The 12,443-nt window shown below is 52.7% G+C and overlaps 8 protein-coding genes across 8 annotated transcripts; 6 read left to right on the forward strand and 2 right to left on the reverse strand.

Annotated features, from left to right (window-relative positions):
- Positions 1–127: 127 nt before the first annotated feature.
- SCP_0109540 (hypothetical protein) lies at positions 128–568 on the forward strand (the record flags this gene model as incomplete). The annotated part of the gene is made up of 2 exons (XM_027753184.1): positions 128–398; positions 552–568. 2 exons carry the CDS (start codon positions 128–130, stop codon positions 566–568), a joined length of 288 nt encoding a protein of 95 aa, XP_027608985.1.
- A 1,144-nt stretch (positions 569–1,712) lies between these two features.
- SCP_0109550 (Bile salt-activated lipase) lies at positions 1,713–2,295 on the forward strand (the record flags this gene model as incomplete). The annotated part of the gene is made up of 2 exons (XM_027753185.1): positions 1,713–1,878; positions 1,940–2,295. The coding sequence occupies 2 exons, from the start codon at positions 1,713–1,715 to the stop codon at positions 2,293–2,295; spliced, it is 522 nt and encodes a 173-aa protein (XP_027608986.1).
- Positions 2,296–3,068: 773 nt separating this feature from the next.
- Positions 3,069–3,691, forward strand: SCP_0109560 (Bile salt-activated lipase; the record flags this gene model as incomplete). The annotated part of the gene is made up of 2 exons (XM_027753186.1): positions 3,069–3,240; positions 3,297–3,691. 2 exons carry the CDS (start codon positions 3,069–3,071, stop codon positions 3,689–3,691), a joined length of 567 nt encoding a protein of 188 aa, XP_027608987.1.
- Positions 3,692–3,832: 141 nt separating this feature from the next.
- On the forward strand, positions 3,833–4,156 carry SCP_0109570 (hypothetical protein; the record flags this gene model as incomplete). The annotated part of the gene is made up of 1 exon (XM_027753187.1): positions 3,833–4,156. One exon carries the CDS (start codon positions 3,833–3,835, stop codon positions 4,154–4,156), a length of 324 nt encoding a protein of 107 aa, XP_027608988.1.
- Positions 4,157–4,563: 407 nt separating this feature from the next.
- SCP_0109580 (hypothetical protein) lies at positions 4,564–4,788 on the forward strand (the record flags this gene model as incomplete). The annotated part of the gene is made up of 1 exon (XM_027753188.1): positions 4,564–4,788. The coding sequence occupies one exon, from the start codon at positions 4,564–4,566 to the stop codon at positions 4,786–4,788; it is 225 nt and encodes a 74-aa protein (XP_027608989.1).
- A 2,147-nt stretch (positions 4,789–6,935) lies between these two features.
- On the forward strand, positions 6,936–7,262 carry SCP_0109590 (hypothetical protein; the record flags this gene model as incomplete). The annotated part of the gene is made up of 1 exon (XM_027753189.1): positions 6,936–7,262. One exon carries the CDS (start codon positions 6,936–6,938, stop codon positions 7,260–7,262), a length of 327 nt encoding a protein of 108 aa, XP_027608990.1.
- A 2,038-nt stretch (positions 7,263–9,300) lies between these two features.
- On the reverse strand, positions 9,301–11,142 carry SCP_0109600 (hypothetical protein; the record flags this gene model as incomplete). Its single annotated transcript, XM_027753190.1, has 2 exons — positions 9,301–9,879; positions 9,943–11,142. The coding sequence occupies 2 exons, from the start codon at positions 11,140–11,142 to the stop codon at positions 9,301–9,303; spliced, it is 1,779 nt and encodes a 592-aa protein (XP_027608991.1).
- A 366-nt stretch (positions 11,143–11,508) lies between these two features.
- On the reverse strand, positions 11,509–11,754 carry SCP_0109610 (hypothetical protein; the record flags this gene model as incomplete). The annotated part of the gene is made up of 1 exon (XM_027753191.1): positions 11,509–11,754. One exon carries the CDS (start codon positions 11,752–11,754, stop codon positions 11,509–11,511), a length of 246 nt encoding a protein of 81 aa, XP_027608992.1.
- Between the last annotated feature and the right edge of the window lie 689 nt (positions 11,755–12,443).

Below are 12,443 nucleotides of genomic sequence, written 5' to 3' on the forward strand. Positions count from 1 at the left end.
AGTAGAGCCCGAACCAGAGTCGACCAAGTCTGGTCATTAATGCACAGTACAGTCACTCGTACAGCACAGGAGATTTGGAGGGAGCATGGGGACGAAGACATCGGACACATCCTCAGATACACCACTAATGGAATACCCGCATCCACTCCTCGCTCGTCGCCAGAACCAATTCCTGTTCGACCTCGCCCTCCTCGTTCGCACATACCCAGTGGACGATCTCCGTTATCCCAACCATCTTTCTCGACCACATCCACTTCTTCGCGTCGCAGTCATCCCTACAGGGATGGACGTATCCCTGAACAAGGATCACGAACCAGCCGGCGGACATGCTACAGATGTGGAGGAGATCATTATGTCCACGACTGCCCCCGACGACGATGAAGATCACAATATTTCTTGTAGGACAAGAAACATTAGACGGGAGCTGATGTTACAACGCTCCTCACTTGTGGCGCATCTTTTCTTTTTCTTTTCCTTGTTCCCTTTACGTTACCAGACCACGTGATCCAACACATGACTCATCGGAGCGCAACCTCCGATTCTTTATCCAGATGTCCAGAACCCCTAGTCTAGGGTTACACCGGATCCAACTCCGGACCTTCTTCTTATCGCACATGCAAGATGTGCATGTATGCCTCATCTTTACCTCGTTCTGATACACGACTCGTTATCCCCATTAGTACTGATTATCTCTCACGACCTTACTCAGCTTTCCCATACATATTACTTCCTCGCTGTTACCCTGCTTAGACATCGTTTCACCTTATCTAGCCAATGAACGATCCTGCATTACTGCGTAGTACTGCGGATACCTTTTGTATAAGTAGACGACCTTGTCGAGCTGGATCCCCATCTCGACCTGGTTACCATTAAACCAGCTTTTCACTTGCCTTTGACTGAGATCGACCGTCAGTAGCAGACAGCTACTACGAGTCATAAGAACGAACTCTGATCGACCTTCAGTGCGAGGACATCGCCAGAAGTGTCACTTGAATGGACTTGTGTCTTAGACTAAGACCTTGTCTCGTGACGACTCGACTAGACGCTCGTGTTTCGCTGCCGCGTAACAACAGCCAGGTTGGCGACTTTTTGGCAGCTTGAGTCTCGCCATCACTAGAATGTAAAGCCATGGTTCGCCATATATCAGGAACTCATAAAATGGTGGCACTGCACTCTATATGACAGCTACAATAAGTTTCAGGCAGGACTCCATGTTGTAAAAACTCCACCAGAGATGTAGTGTCAGGTTAGCGATTAGGTGTCTTGCTGAGTCCAGGCACTGCCAGCATTATAATGGTGAATCAATCACTGACTAATAACACCATGTCGGTGAGCCCACTGCTCAGAGGTACCCCTATGGCGGTCAGCCCATCACTAAATAATAGCATTATGGTGATGGGCCCACTGCTCAGAAGTACCCCTATGACGGTGGGCCCACTGCTCAGAATAACACCCATTGCTCAGAACACTACCTATGGTGGTGGGCCGATGGCTGTATAGTAGCCCCGAGGTGGTCGGCTGATAGCTCAGAACTTACCCCCTGGCAGTCGGCCGATCGCTCAGTACTACCACGGTGGCGGTGGGCCGATGGCTGTATAATAGCATCATGGCGGTGGGCCGATCGCTCAGAAATATACCTATGGCAGTGGGCCGATCGCTCAGAACACCACCTATGGCGGTCGGCCGATGGCTGTATAATAGCCCCAGTGGTGATGGGCCCATCGCTCAGAACACCACCTATGGCGGTGGGCCCATCGCTCAGAACACTACCTATGGTGGTCGGCCGATGGCTGTATAATAGCCCCAGTGGCGGTGGGCCCATCGCTCAGAACACTACCTATGGCGGTGGGCCCATCGCCCAGAACACTACCTATGGCGGTGGGCCCATCGCTCAGAACACTACCTATGTGGTCGGCCGATGGCTGTATAATAGCCCCAGTGGCAGTGGGCCCATCACCCAGAAATATACCTATGGTGGTCGGCCGATGGCTGTATAATAGCCCCAGTGGCGGTGGGCCCATCACCCAGAAATATACCTATGGCGGTGGGCCCATCACTCAGAACACTACCTATGGTGGTGGGCCCATCGCTCAGAACACTACCTATGCGGTCGGCCGATGGCTGTATAATAGCCCCAGTGGTGGTGGGCCCATCACCCAGCAATATACCTATGGCGGTGGGCCCATCGCTCAGAACACTACCTATGGCGGTGGGCCCATCGCTCAGAACACTACCTATGATGGTGGGCCCATCGCTCAGAACACTACCTATGGCGGTCAGCCGATGGCTGTATAATAGCCCCAGTGGTGATGGGCCCATCACTCAGAACACTACCTATGGCGGTGGGCCTATCGCTCAGAACACTACCTATGGTGGTCGGCCGATGGCTGTATAATAGCCCCAGTGGCGGTGGGCCCATCACCCAGAAATATACCTATGGTGGTGGGCCCATCGCTCAGAACACTACCTATGATGGTGGGCCCATCGCTCAGAACACTACCTATGGCGGTCAGCCGATGGCTGTATAATAGCCCCAGTGGTGATGGGCCCATCACTCAGAACACTACCTATGGCGGTGGGCCTATCGCTCAGAACACTACCTATGGTGGTCGGCCGATGGCTGTATAATAGCCCCAGTGGCGGTGGGCCCATCACCCAGAAATATACCTATGGTGGTGGGCCCATCGCTCAGAACACTACCTATGGCGGTGGGCCCATCGCTCAGAACACTACCTATGGTGGTGGGCCCATCGCTCAGAACACTACCTATGGCGGTCGGCCGATGGCTGTATAATAGCCCCAGTGGTGATGGGCCCATCACTCAGAACACTACCTATGGTGGTCGGCCGATGGCTGTATAATAGCCCCAGTGGCGGTGGGCCCATCACCCAGAAATATACCTATGGTGGTGGGCCCATCGCTCAGAACACTACCTATGGTGGTGGGCCCATCGCTCAGAACACTACCTATGGCGGTCGGCCGATGGCTGTATAATAGCCCCAGTGGTGATGGGCCCATCGCTCAGAACACTACCTATGGCAGTGGGCCCATCGCCCAGAACACTACCTATGGCGGTGGGCCCATCGCTCAGAACACTACCTATGGTGGTCGGCCGATGGCTGTATAATAGCCCCAGTGGCGGTGGGCCCATCACCCAGAAATATACCTATGGCGGTGGGCCCATCGCTCAGAACACTACCTATGGCGGTGGGCCCATCGCTCAGAACACTACCTATGGCGGTGGGCCCATCGCTCAGAACACTACCTATGGCGGTCAGCCGATGGCTGTATAATAGCCCCAGTGGTGATGGGCCCATCACTCAGAACACTACCTATGGCGGTGGGCCTATCGCTCAGAACACTACCTATGGCGGTCGGCCGATGGCTGTATAATAGCCCCAGTGGCGGTGGGCCCATCACCCAGAAATATACCTATGGTGGTGGGCCCATCGCTCAGAACACTACCTATGGTGGTGGGCCCATCGCTCAGAACACTACCTATGCGGTCGGCCGATGGCTGTATAATAGCCCCAGTGGCGGTGGGCCCATCACCCAGAAATATACCTATGGCGGTGGGCCCATCGCTCAGAACACTACCTATGGCGGTGGGCCCATCGCTCAGAACACTACCTATGGTGGTGGGCCCATCGCTCAGAACACTACCTATGGCGGTCGGCCGATGGCTGTATAATAGCCCCAGTGGTGATGGGCCCATCACTCAGAACACTACCTATGGTGGTCGGCCGATGGCTGTATAATAGCCCCAGTGGCGGTGGGCCCATCACCCAGAAATATACCTATGGTGGTGGGCCCATCGCTCAGAACACTACCTATGGCGGTGGGCCCATCGCTCAGAACACTACCTATGGCGGTCAGCCGATGGCTGTATAATAGCCCCAGTGGTGATGGGCCCATCACTCAGAACACTACCTATGGCGGTGGGCCTATCGCTCAGAACACTACCTATGCGGTCGGCCGATGGCTGTATAATAGCCCCAGTGGCGGTGGGCCCATCACCCAGAAATATACCTATGGTGGTGGGCCCATCGCTCAGAACACTACCTATGGTGGTGGGCCCATCGCTCAGAACACTACCTATGGTGGTGGGCCCATCGCTCAGAACACTACCTATGGCGGTCGGCCGATGGCTGTATAATAGCCCCAGTGGTGGTGGGCCCATCGCTCAGAACACTACCTATGGCGGTGGGCCCATCGCTCAGAACACTACCTATGGTGGTGGGCCCATCGCTCAGAACACTACCTATGGCGGTCGGCCGATGGCTGTATAATAGCCCCAGTGGTGATGGGCCCATCACTCAGAACACTACCTATGGTGGTCGGCCGATGGCTGTATAATAGCCCCAGTGGCGGTGGGCCCATCACCCAGAAATATACCTATGGTGGTGGGCCCATCGCTCAGAACACTACCTATGGTGGTGGGCCCATCGCTCAGAACACTACCTATGGCGGTCGGCCGATGGCTGTATAATAGCCCCAGTGGTGATGGGCCCATCGCTCAGAACACTACCTATGGCAGTGGGCCCATCGCCCAGAACACTACCTATGGCGGTGGGCCCATCGCTCAGAACACTACCTATGGTGGTCGGCCGATGGCTGTATAATAGCCCCAGTGGCGGTGGGCCCATCACCCAGAAATATACCTATGGCGGTGGGCCCATCGCTCAGAACACTACCTATGGCGGTGGGCCCATCGCTCAGAACACTACCTATGGCGGTGGGCCCATCGCTCAGAACACTACCTATGGCGGTCAGCCGATGGCTGTATAATAGCCCCAGTGGTGATGGGCCCATCACTCAGAACACTACCTATGGCGGTGGGCCTATCGCTCAGAACACTACCTATGGCGGTCGGCCGATGGCTGTATGATAGCCCCAGTGGCGGTGGGCCCATCACCCAGAAATATACCTATGGTGGTGGGCCCATCGCTCAGAACACTACCTATGGTGGTGGGCCCATCGCTCAGAACACTACCTATGCGGTCGGCCGATGGCTGTATAATAGGTGGGCCCATCGCCCAGAACACTACCTATGGCAGTGGGCCCATCACTCAGAACACTACCTATGGTGGTGGGCCCATCACTCAGAACACTACCTATGGCGGTCGGCCGATGGCTGTATAATAGCCCCAGTGGCGGTGGGCCCATCACCCAGAAATATACCTATGGTGGTGGGCCCATCGCTCAGAACACTACCTATGGTGGTGGGCCCATCGCTCAGAACACTACCTATGCGGTCGGCCGATGGCTGTATAATAGGTGGGCCCATCGCCCAGAACACTACCTATGGCAGTGGGCCCATCACTCAGAACACTACCTATGGTGGTGGGCCCATCACTCAGAACACTACCTATGGTGGTTGGCCGATGGCTGTGTAATAGCCCCAGTGGCGGTCAGCTGATTGCTCAAAAATACACCTATGGCAGTGGGCCAATCGCTCAGAACTATCACCGTGGCGGTGGGCCCATGCCTATATAATAGTAGCACTATGGCGGTGGGCTGATTGCTCAGAAATACTCCTATGGCGGTGGGCGGATCGCTCCAGCATTTCCTTTCTCGCCATGAGCCGATTGCTTACAACTCCTTACACAGACCGATGGGCCGACGTCCGCTGGCTGTCCAGTTCATGACAATGTCAGGGTAAATGGGAGTCCAGTTCACAAACATGACTGAATGGGCTGTAGACGAGACGGGAGGGCGGGATAGTAATAGCACGGGGCGCAACATAAGCCAGAATAGCCGGAGAATGACCTCGGGGCCTAAGGTCACGTGGGACCCAGGTCCTATAGCTGGTGCCCGGGTACAAGGGAACGAAGCCTAATTAGCCTCGGCATCGATATGCACTGATAAGGCTACTAAGGCTTATATCAGGTGTCACACGGGTGCTAAAAGGAATGGAGTTGCACCCCTCCCACTTGTACTCACATACAAGTGCATGAATCAAAGGATGCACCAGCAGATGAGCAGAGCAGATGAGCAGGATGCAGATGGATAGCATGGATAGCACAGAAACAGACAGGACACAGATGTATAGGAATATGCCAGATCATGACGATGGCATAAGTCTTCTCTCCCCACTTGTAGACCCCTATAAGTGAAGAGTTCTCCCTCCGCTTGTAGCTTACCCTACAAGTGATAAACTAAAAGAATAGGAGTTTATTCCACTCCTCCCAGTAACATTGTTACTCGTAATCAAAAGGATCCCAACGAAGTCAGTTCAGCGCAGGCAGTGAGTTGTTACGAACACAACTACTGCACTCTCATATCGTTTCTTTTGGATAGTCTAGCACACAGTTGCTAGATACTTAAACCGTTCTCGGAAAGTTCTCGGACAACACGTAGGAAAGTTATCGGCCAGGCACATCGTATTAGGATACATGCACTCGGTAAAGCCCTGCACACAGTTGTAGGCACCGGATAGGATCACAGAAGACTCAGTAAGCCCTGCACACGGTTGTAGGCACACAGTTTAAGAAGATGACAAAGACTCGGAAAGCCCTGCACCGGTTGTAGGCCTTGTATAAGAAAACCCATTAAGCCCTGCACTGGTTGTAGGCATTGTATAAGAAGACAGAACACAAGCCCTTGCACACGGTTGCTAGGCATCCCCCTCTACACTCCCCCATCTGTATTGTGCAGACTACCATCCCGACTTCAGACAACGAAACACACATATAGCTCAGGCGTCCCTAATCCACTCTCATAAATTTGATATGAACAACTGTGATATCCCAGCGTACTTTCCCTTTTGCCATGCCCGGTGAACCACAGCGAAGTACCACTCACTTGACCTGGAGTCAAAAGCTCCTCCAGCCAAGGCCCGTGCGTACCCCGAGTCGACATCTGGAGCCCACCACGAGGGATTAGGACCCTTGTTTCCCGAAGCTATATCAATCACACCTCTGAAGCCTGTTAAGATGGCAGTCTATCCCACACTACAGCTCTACCCAATCAACACTTTGCAGCCCAATATGGTGACTGGCGTCACTGGATTACCGGTTCTGGGAATGAAGGGTTCTCCGAAGAAGTTTAAAGGATGTTATGCAGAAGTTGCAAGGTTCCTGCAGCATTATGAACAGCTGTGCACTCAGCTTAACATTGTAACTGCAGAGGACCAAGTGGAGAACATCACGCAGTATTGCGCACAAAGTGTGCACCAGTTTATGGAATCACTCCCAGCCTACGTCACACCAGACTGGAATGCCTTCAAGAGAGACGTTCTCACATTCTACAATGCGGACTGAGATAAGAGGCAATATAAGGTCAAGGACCTTGAAGCCTTGGTCAAAGAATCACGTCGGAAACCTACTATCAAGAACCTAGGTGCATGGCGGGAATACTCGAGGAACTTCCTCACAGTCTCTGGATGGCTAGTGAATTGTGGACGCATTTCGGAAGTCGAACAGTCCCTTTATTTCTGGAAAGGGATTCCCCGCACTTTCCATCAAGACCTGGAACCACGCTTGCTTGCTGCAGACCCCAACCATGACATGTCTATCCTGTTCAGCATGAGCAGCATATGCATGAAAGCAGAAACCATTCTGCAGCGCAATTGATTCGACCAGGACCGACTGCCCTCAGAAGACGAAGACTCGAGTGATGACTCAGATGATTCGGATTTGGATGACAATTCAAGTGACTCAGAGGACTGATCTAGTGCCGAAGAAACACATCGAAGGAAGCGCAAGGATAAGAAGAAGAAGTGAAGCACAAAGAAATGATCATCAAAGCGAGTGGATAATTCATCAGACGATGAACCAGAAGTTAAGAAGCCAAAGACGAAGTTATCACGGAAACGACCAGTGGTACATGAGAAAGAAGAAGTGGAAGACTTGGTCAAGCAATTGAATCACATGTCCCTAAGTGATCCTGACTATGGACTCCTATACTTCCGTGCTTGCAAACTCAACCCGCTCGTCACCGCCGTTGTCCGGAAGCCAGTAGTGGATGCTCCAACACAAGGACAATTTGGATGACAGATGCCGCTGCACATGCCACAGTGTTATAATGCTCCTCACTTGTGGCACGTCTTTTCCTTTTTCCTTTCTTCATTCCCTTTACTTTACCAGACCACGTGATCCAACACGTGACTCATCGGAGCGCAACCTCCAATTTTCTGTCCAGATGACCAGAACCCCTAGTCTAGGGTTACACCGGATCCAACTCCGGACCGTCTCCTTATCACATATGCAGGACGTGCATGTATGCCTCATCTTTACCTCATTCTGATACACGACTTGTTATCCCCATTAGTACTGATTATCTCTCATGATCTTACTCAGCTTTCCCATACATATTACTTCCTCGCTGTTACCTTGCCCAGACATCGTTTCACCTTATCCAGCCAATGAACGATCCCGTATTACTGTGTAGTACTGCAGATACCTTTTGTATAAGTAGACGACCTCGTCGAGCTGGATCCTTATCTTGACCTGGTTACCATTAAACCAGCTTTTCACTTGCCTTTGACTGAGCTCGACTGTTAGTAGCAGACAGCTACTGCGAGTCATAAGAATGAACTCTGATCGACCTTCAGTGCAAGGACATTATTAGTGCAGCTCGTATGAATTCCTCCGAGTGAGTGATTGGGGAAGAGATATTATTACTGGGACCTGCGAGAGGTCCCTCCTTATATACTACACCAGTAGACTAGTCCAGAACATACTACATAGTTCTCATAGCTACTGTATCCTTCGATGCTGAATAAGATGTCGGGGAATATTGCCCGACTACCTGGATGCTCCGGATTGCCTAATAAGGTCATCCTGGAGCCTCCAACACTCCCCCTCAAGCCGGAAGCATCCCGAGTTCCAATATGAACTTTTGGTGCTTAGGCTTGGGTAGGGCCTTAGTAAATACATCTGCTACCATCTCATCTGTGGGACAGTAGCACAATTGAATAATGCCATTTTCCACCTTTTCGCGCACGAAATGATTCTGCACGTCAAAGTGCTTCGACCGCACGTGATACTGCGGGTCACGTGCTATCGCGATCGCTGCCTGGTTATCACAATAAATTTCTGTGAGTTCTTCTTGTGCAAACCCGAGTTCTGCCAGTAAGTTTCACAGCCATATTGCTTGACATGTCGCGTGCGCGAGTGCTGTATACTCGGCTTCTGTCGAAGATGTTGCCGTTGTTGTTTGTTTCTTCGAACTCCATGCTACGGCTCCACCTCCCAAGTAAAAGACATGACCCGAGACTGATTTTCGGTCATGGTCTGATGCATAATCCACGTCCGTATATCCTCCTATTATATTTCCGTTCAGCGCGTCCGAATCGCATCACGTGTACGTGACACACAAGTCACGTGTTCCTGCGAGGTACCGTAGAACACGTTTTGCCGCTGTCCAATGGACAGATCGTGGGCACACTGTATATTTGCTCAGTGTCTGCACAGCGTAGGAAATATCTGGCCTTGTTCCCACTGCTGCATACATCAGCGATCCCACCATCGACGCGTAACCTCCTGCCAAACGGTCGTCCACCTCCTCGTTCTCGTCCTCTGCCGTGAATGCCACATTCGGATCGAGCGGCATCCCTACAGCGTTGGCGTTCTCAAGCTGGTATCGCTTGAGAATGCTCTCGATGTAGTGCTGTTGTGAGATTTGGATTTTTCCCGCTTTCCTATCTCGCTCGATTTCAATCCCAACGATTTTCTGCGGCTCACCAAGGTCCGTGACTTCGAAGAGGTCCCGCAGGTCGTGCTTGAGCTCCTCCATGAGCTTCGGAGAGTTGGTGAATAACAGTAAGTCATCCACCCATACTGTAATAATCTGAACTTCTCCTTTTTGCTCCCGCAGGTATACACACGGATCCGCCTCCAGTCGCTTATACCCGAGCTCCGTCAGCTCACGGTGCAGCTTGCGGTTCCATTCGCGCCCGGACTGCTTTAGTCCATAGAGCGTCTTGCAGAGTCAACAAACACATCCACTTCCATCATCGAAGCCTTCCGGCTGTCGCATGTAGATCTCCTCCTGGAGGTCTCCATTCAGGTAAGCTCCCTTGACATCCATCTGGCCAATTTCCCAGTGATTGACTGCTGCTAATGCTAGGATGGCCCTGATGGACTCAAGACGAACTACAGGGGCAAAGGTTTCAAGGAAATCTATCCCCGATCTGGCTTTGTACTTGACAACCTGACCCTCCTTGTTAGTTTTCTTCTGGAAGACCCACTTGCAGCCCACAGCATTTTGATCTTTTGGTAAGTCTTGTAGCTCCCAAGTCCCCATGCCCTGCAGCTGATCATATTCTGCTTTTACAGCTTTTTCCCATTCTGGCCATTCTGGAGAGGCTTGGGCCTCCGCGAGGCTTCGCGGCTCATCTCCCGCACTCGCCGTTCTGTCGCCTGATGCCAGCGCTGTCGCATACAGCGCCTGCACGATCTCTTCAAATTCTTCGGGTGTCACGGCGACTTTCGCACTCTCATCAGGTGTGTTCTCTTTTGGCACTCCCGGCAGCTCGCGCGACTTCGCGGGCTGCGCGCGGGGGTTATCCATCCTTCGATAGTTGTGGTCCTGCGTAGCGCGGGTCGTACGACGAAGAGGGATCTTCGGGGGTGCAGGCAAGAATGTCAGTCGCTCTCGCATGCTTTCCTGTATCTCGGGAGGTAAGTCTTCCTCTGTAATGTAGTTTCCATCGTGTTTCTTGTTAGACTGATCAGCTTTGACAGGTACTGATGCTGGTTTTGATGCAGATGTGGGAGGCTGCTGCTTGACAGCTCCCCCTGACTCCCCCTCGAGCGGCAGCCTGTCACTGTCATTAAGCTGATGTACAGGAACATTGCTTGCTGGGTTCGGGGCATCCGCAAATACAAAATTTCGCGAGACTCGGATCGAGCACGCACCCACATCGTAGTAGTGCACAGCCTTCGGGCCATCAGCAAAACCTACAAAGGTGTGTTTCTTCGACTTTGGCTCGAGTTCTGAGAGATTCTGGCCTTCCGTCAGTATCCAGACATCTGACCCAAATTCTCTTAGGTGCGCGACATTGGGCTTCTTGCCCGTCCATGTCTCTTCCGGAGTTTTCCCGCGCAGTGCTTTCGTCGGCGCTCGATTTCGCAGGTATGCTGCGTATGCAACAGCTTCCACCCAGAGGAAGTTTGGAAGCTTCCTCGCAATCAACATTGCGTGAGCAAGCTCCAATAGTGTGCAATTAAATCGCTCAGCTACACCATTCTGCGAAGGTGAGTATGGTGCTGTCGTTTACAGCTCAATTCCCTTCTCACGGCACCATCCCTTCAGGTCCTTATTAATGTATTCGGACCCATTATCGATGCGCAATATCTTCGGCAGGTGCCCGAAGTGTCGTTCAATAAAGGTGAGGTATTCTTTGACTTTCTCGAAAGCCTCACTCTTATGCTTCATAAACAGTACTTGGCACCTCCGTGTGCAGTCATCCGTGGATGATATGTAGTATCGCGATCCGGCAATCGACGCTATATGTGCAGGGCCCCAGACGTCGCTGTGCGTCAGCTCGCCTGGCATCTGGGTTCAGTCCTCTGCCTCCTTCGGATATGCACGGCGCGCCTGTTTGGCTTGAATGCAGGCTTCGCACTGTGTCAGTGGCATCGAGTTTTCATCAATGGTGAGTCCCTCCACCAAGTTTTCCTTGTAGAGCTTCTCTAACCCTGTGAATCCCAGGTGTCCATATCTCCGGTGCCACGACTCCCACGAGTCGCTATCGTCGCGCGCAATGTTCGTGCGCTCTTCACTCGGCATAGCAGCCTTGGCCCGCATGTTGAGCAAGTACAATCGGCCGACTTTTCGGCCTTGCGCGATGATGTGGCTGCTGCTTTCTCACAGCATTATTCCTCCGGCACCGCCATCAAAGTGTCCACCCGCTTCATCCAGGCGGCTCAGCGACACCAAATTATTTGTCGCTTTCGGTGCGTACAGGACATCTTTCAAGCGAAAAGTACATGTGTTGCCTCTGATCCTGCTATTGACTTCCACAGTGCCACGCCCGAGAGCGCGCACACTCTGGTCTCCGATCCCGGCAATCAACGAGGCCTCAAGCGGCACATAATCTGTCATCGTGTCACGAAGGTTCGTAACATGTGATGTCATTCCAGAGTCAGCTAGCCAGTCATAACGCGAGAACTGACTACTAAATTGTTGCCCGGCACAGATCGCCTCGTCTGTGTGGAATGCGACATCTCACAGCACATTGTTCGTTGACTGTGCCTGGTTCGTGCGCACCTGCGCACGGCCGCCTTTCTTGCTTCGCGGTCCCTGACCCGCCATGCTGCCGCCTTTCGACCAACACTCATGTTGAGTGTGTCCATGCTTATGGCAATTCCAGCACTCCATGTCGGACTTCCTGTCCGTTCCACCCTGTGCGGTATTCTTCGGCTGGGTCCACCGCCCGCGTGCTGCCAGCGCAGACTCGTCGGCACCACCTTTCTCTCACTGGTGCCGGTATTCTT

This window comes from Sparassis crispa, assembly GCF_003851025.1.
Source record: "Sparassis crispa DNA, contig_000000F, whole genome shotgun sequence".
In the NCBI taxonomy this organism is placed as follows: Eukaryota; Fungi; Basidiomycota; class Agaricomycetes; order Polyporales; family Sparassidaceae; genus Sparassis; species Sparassis crispa.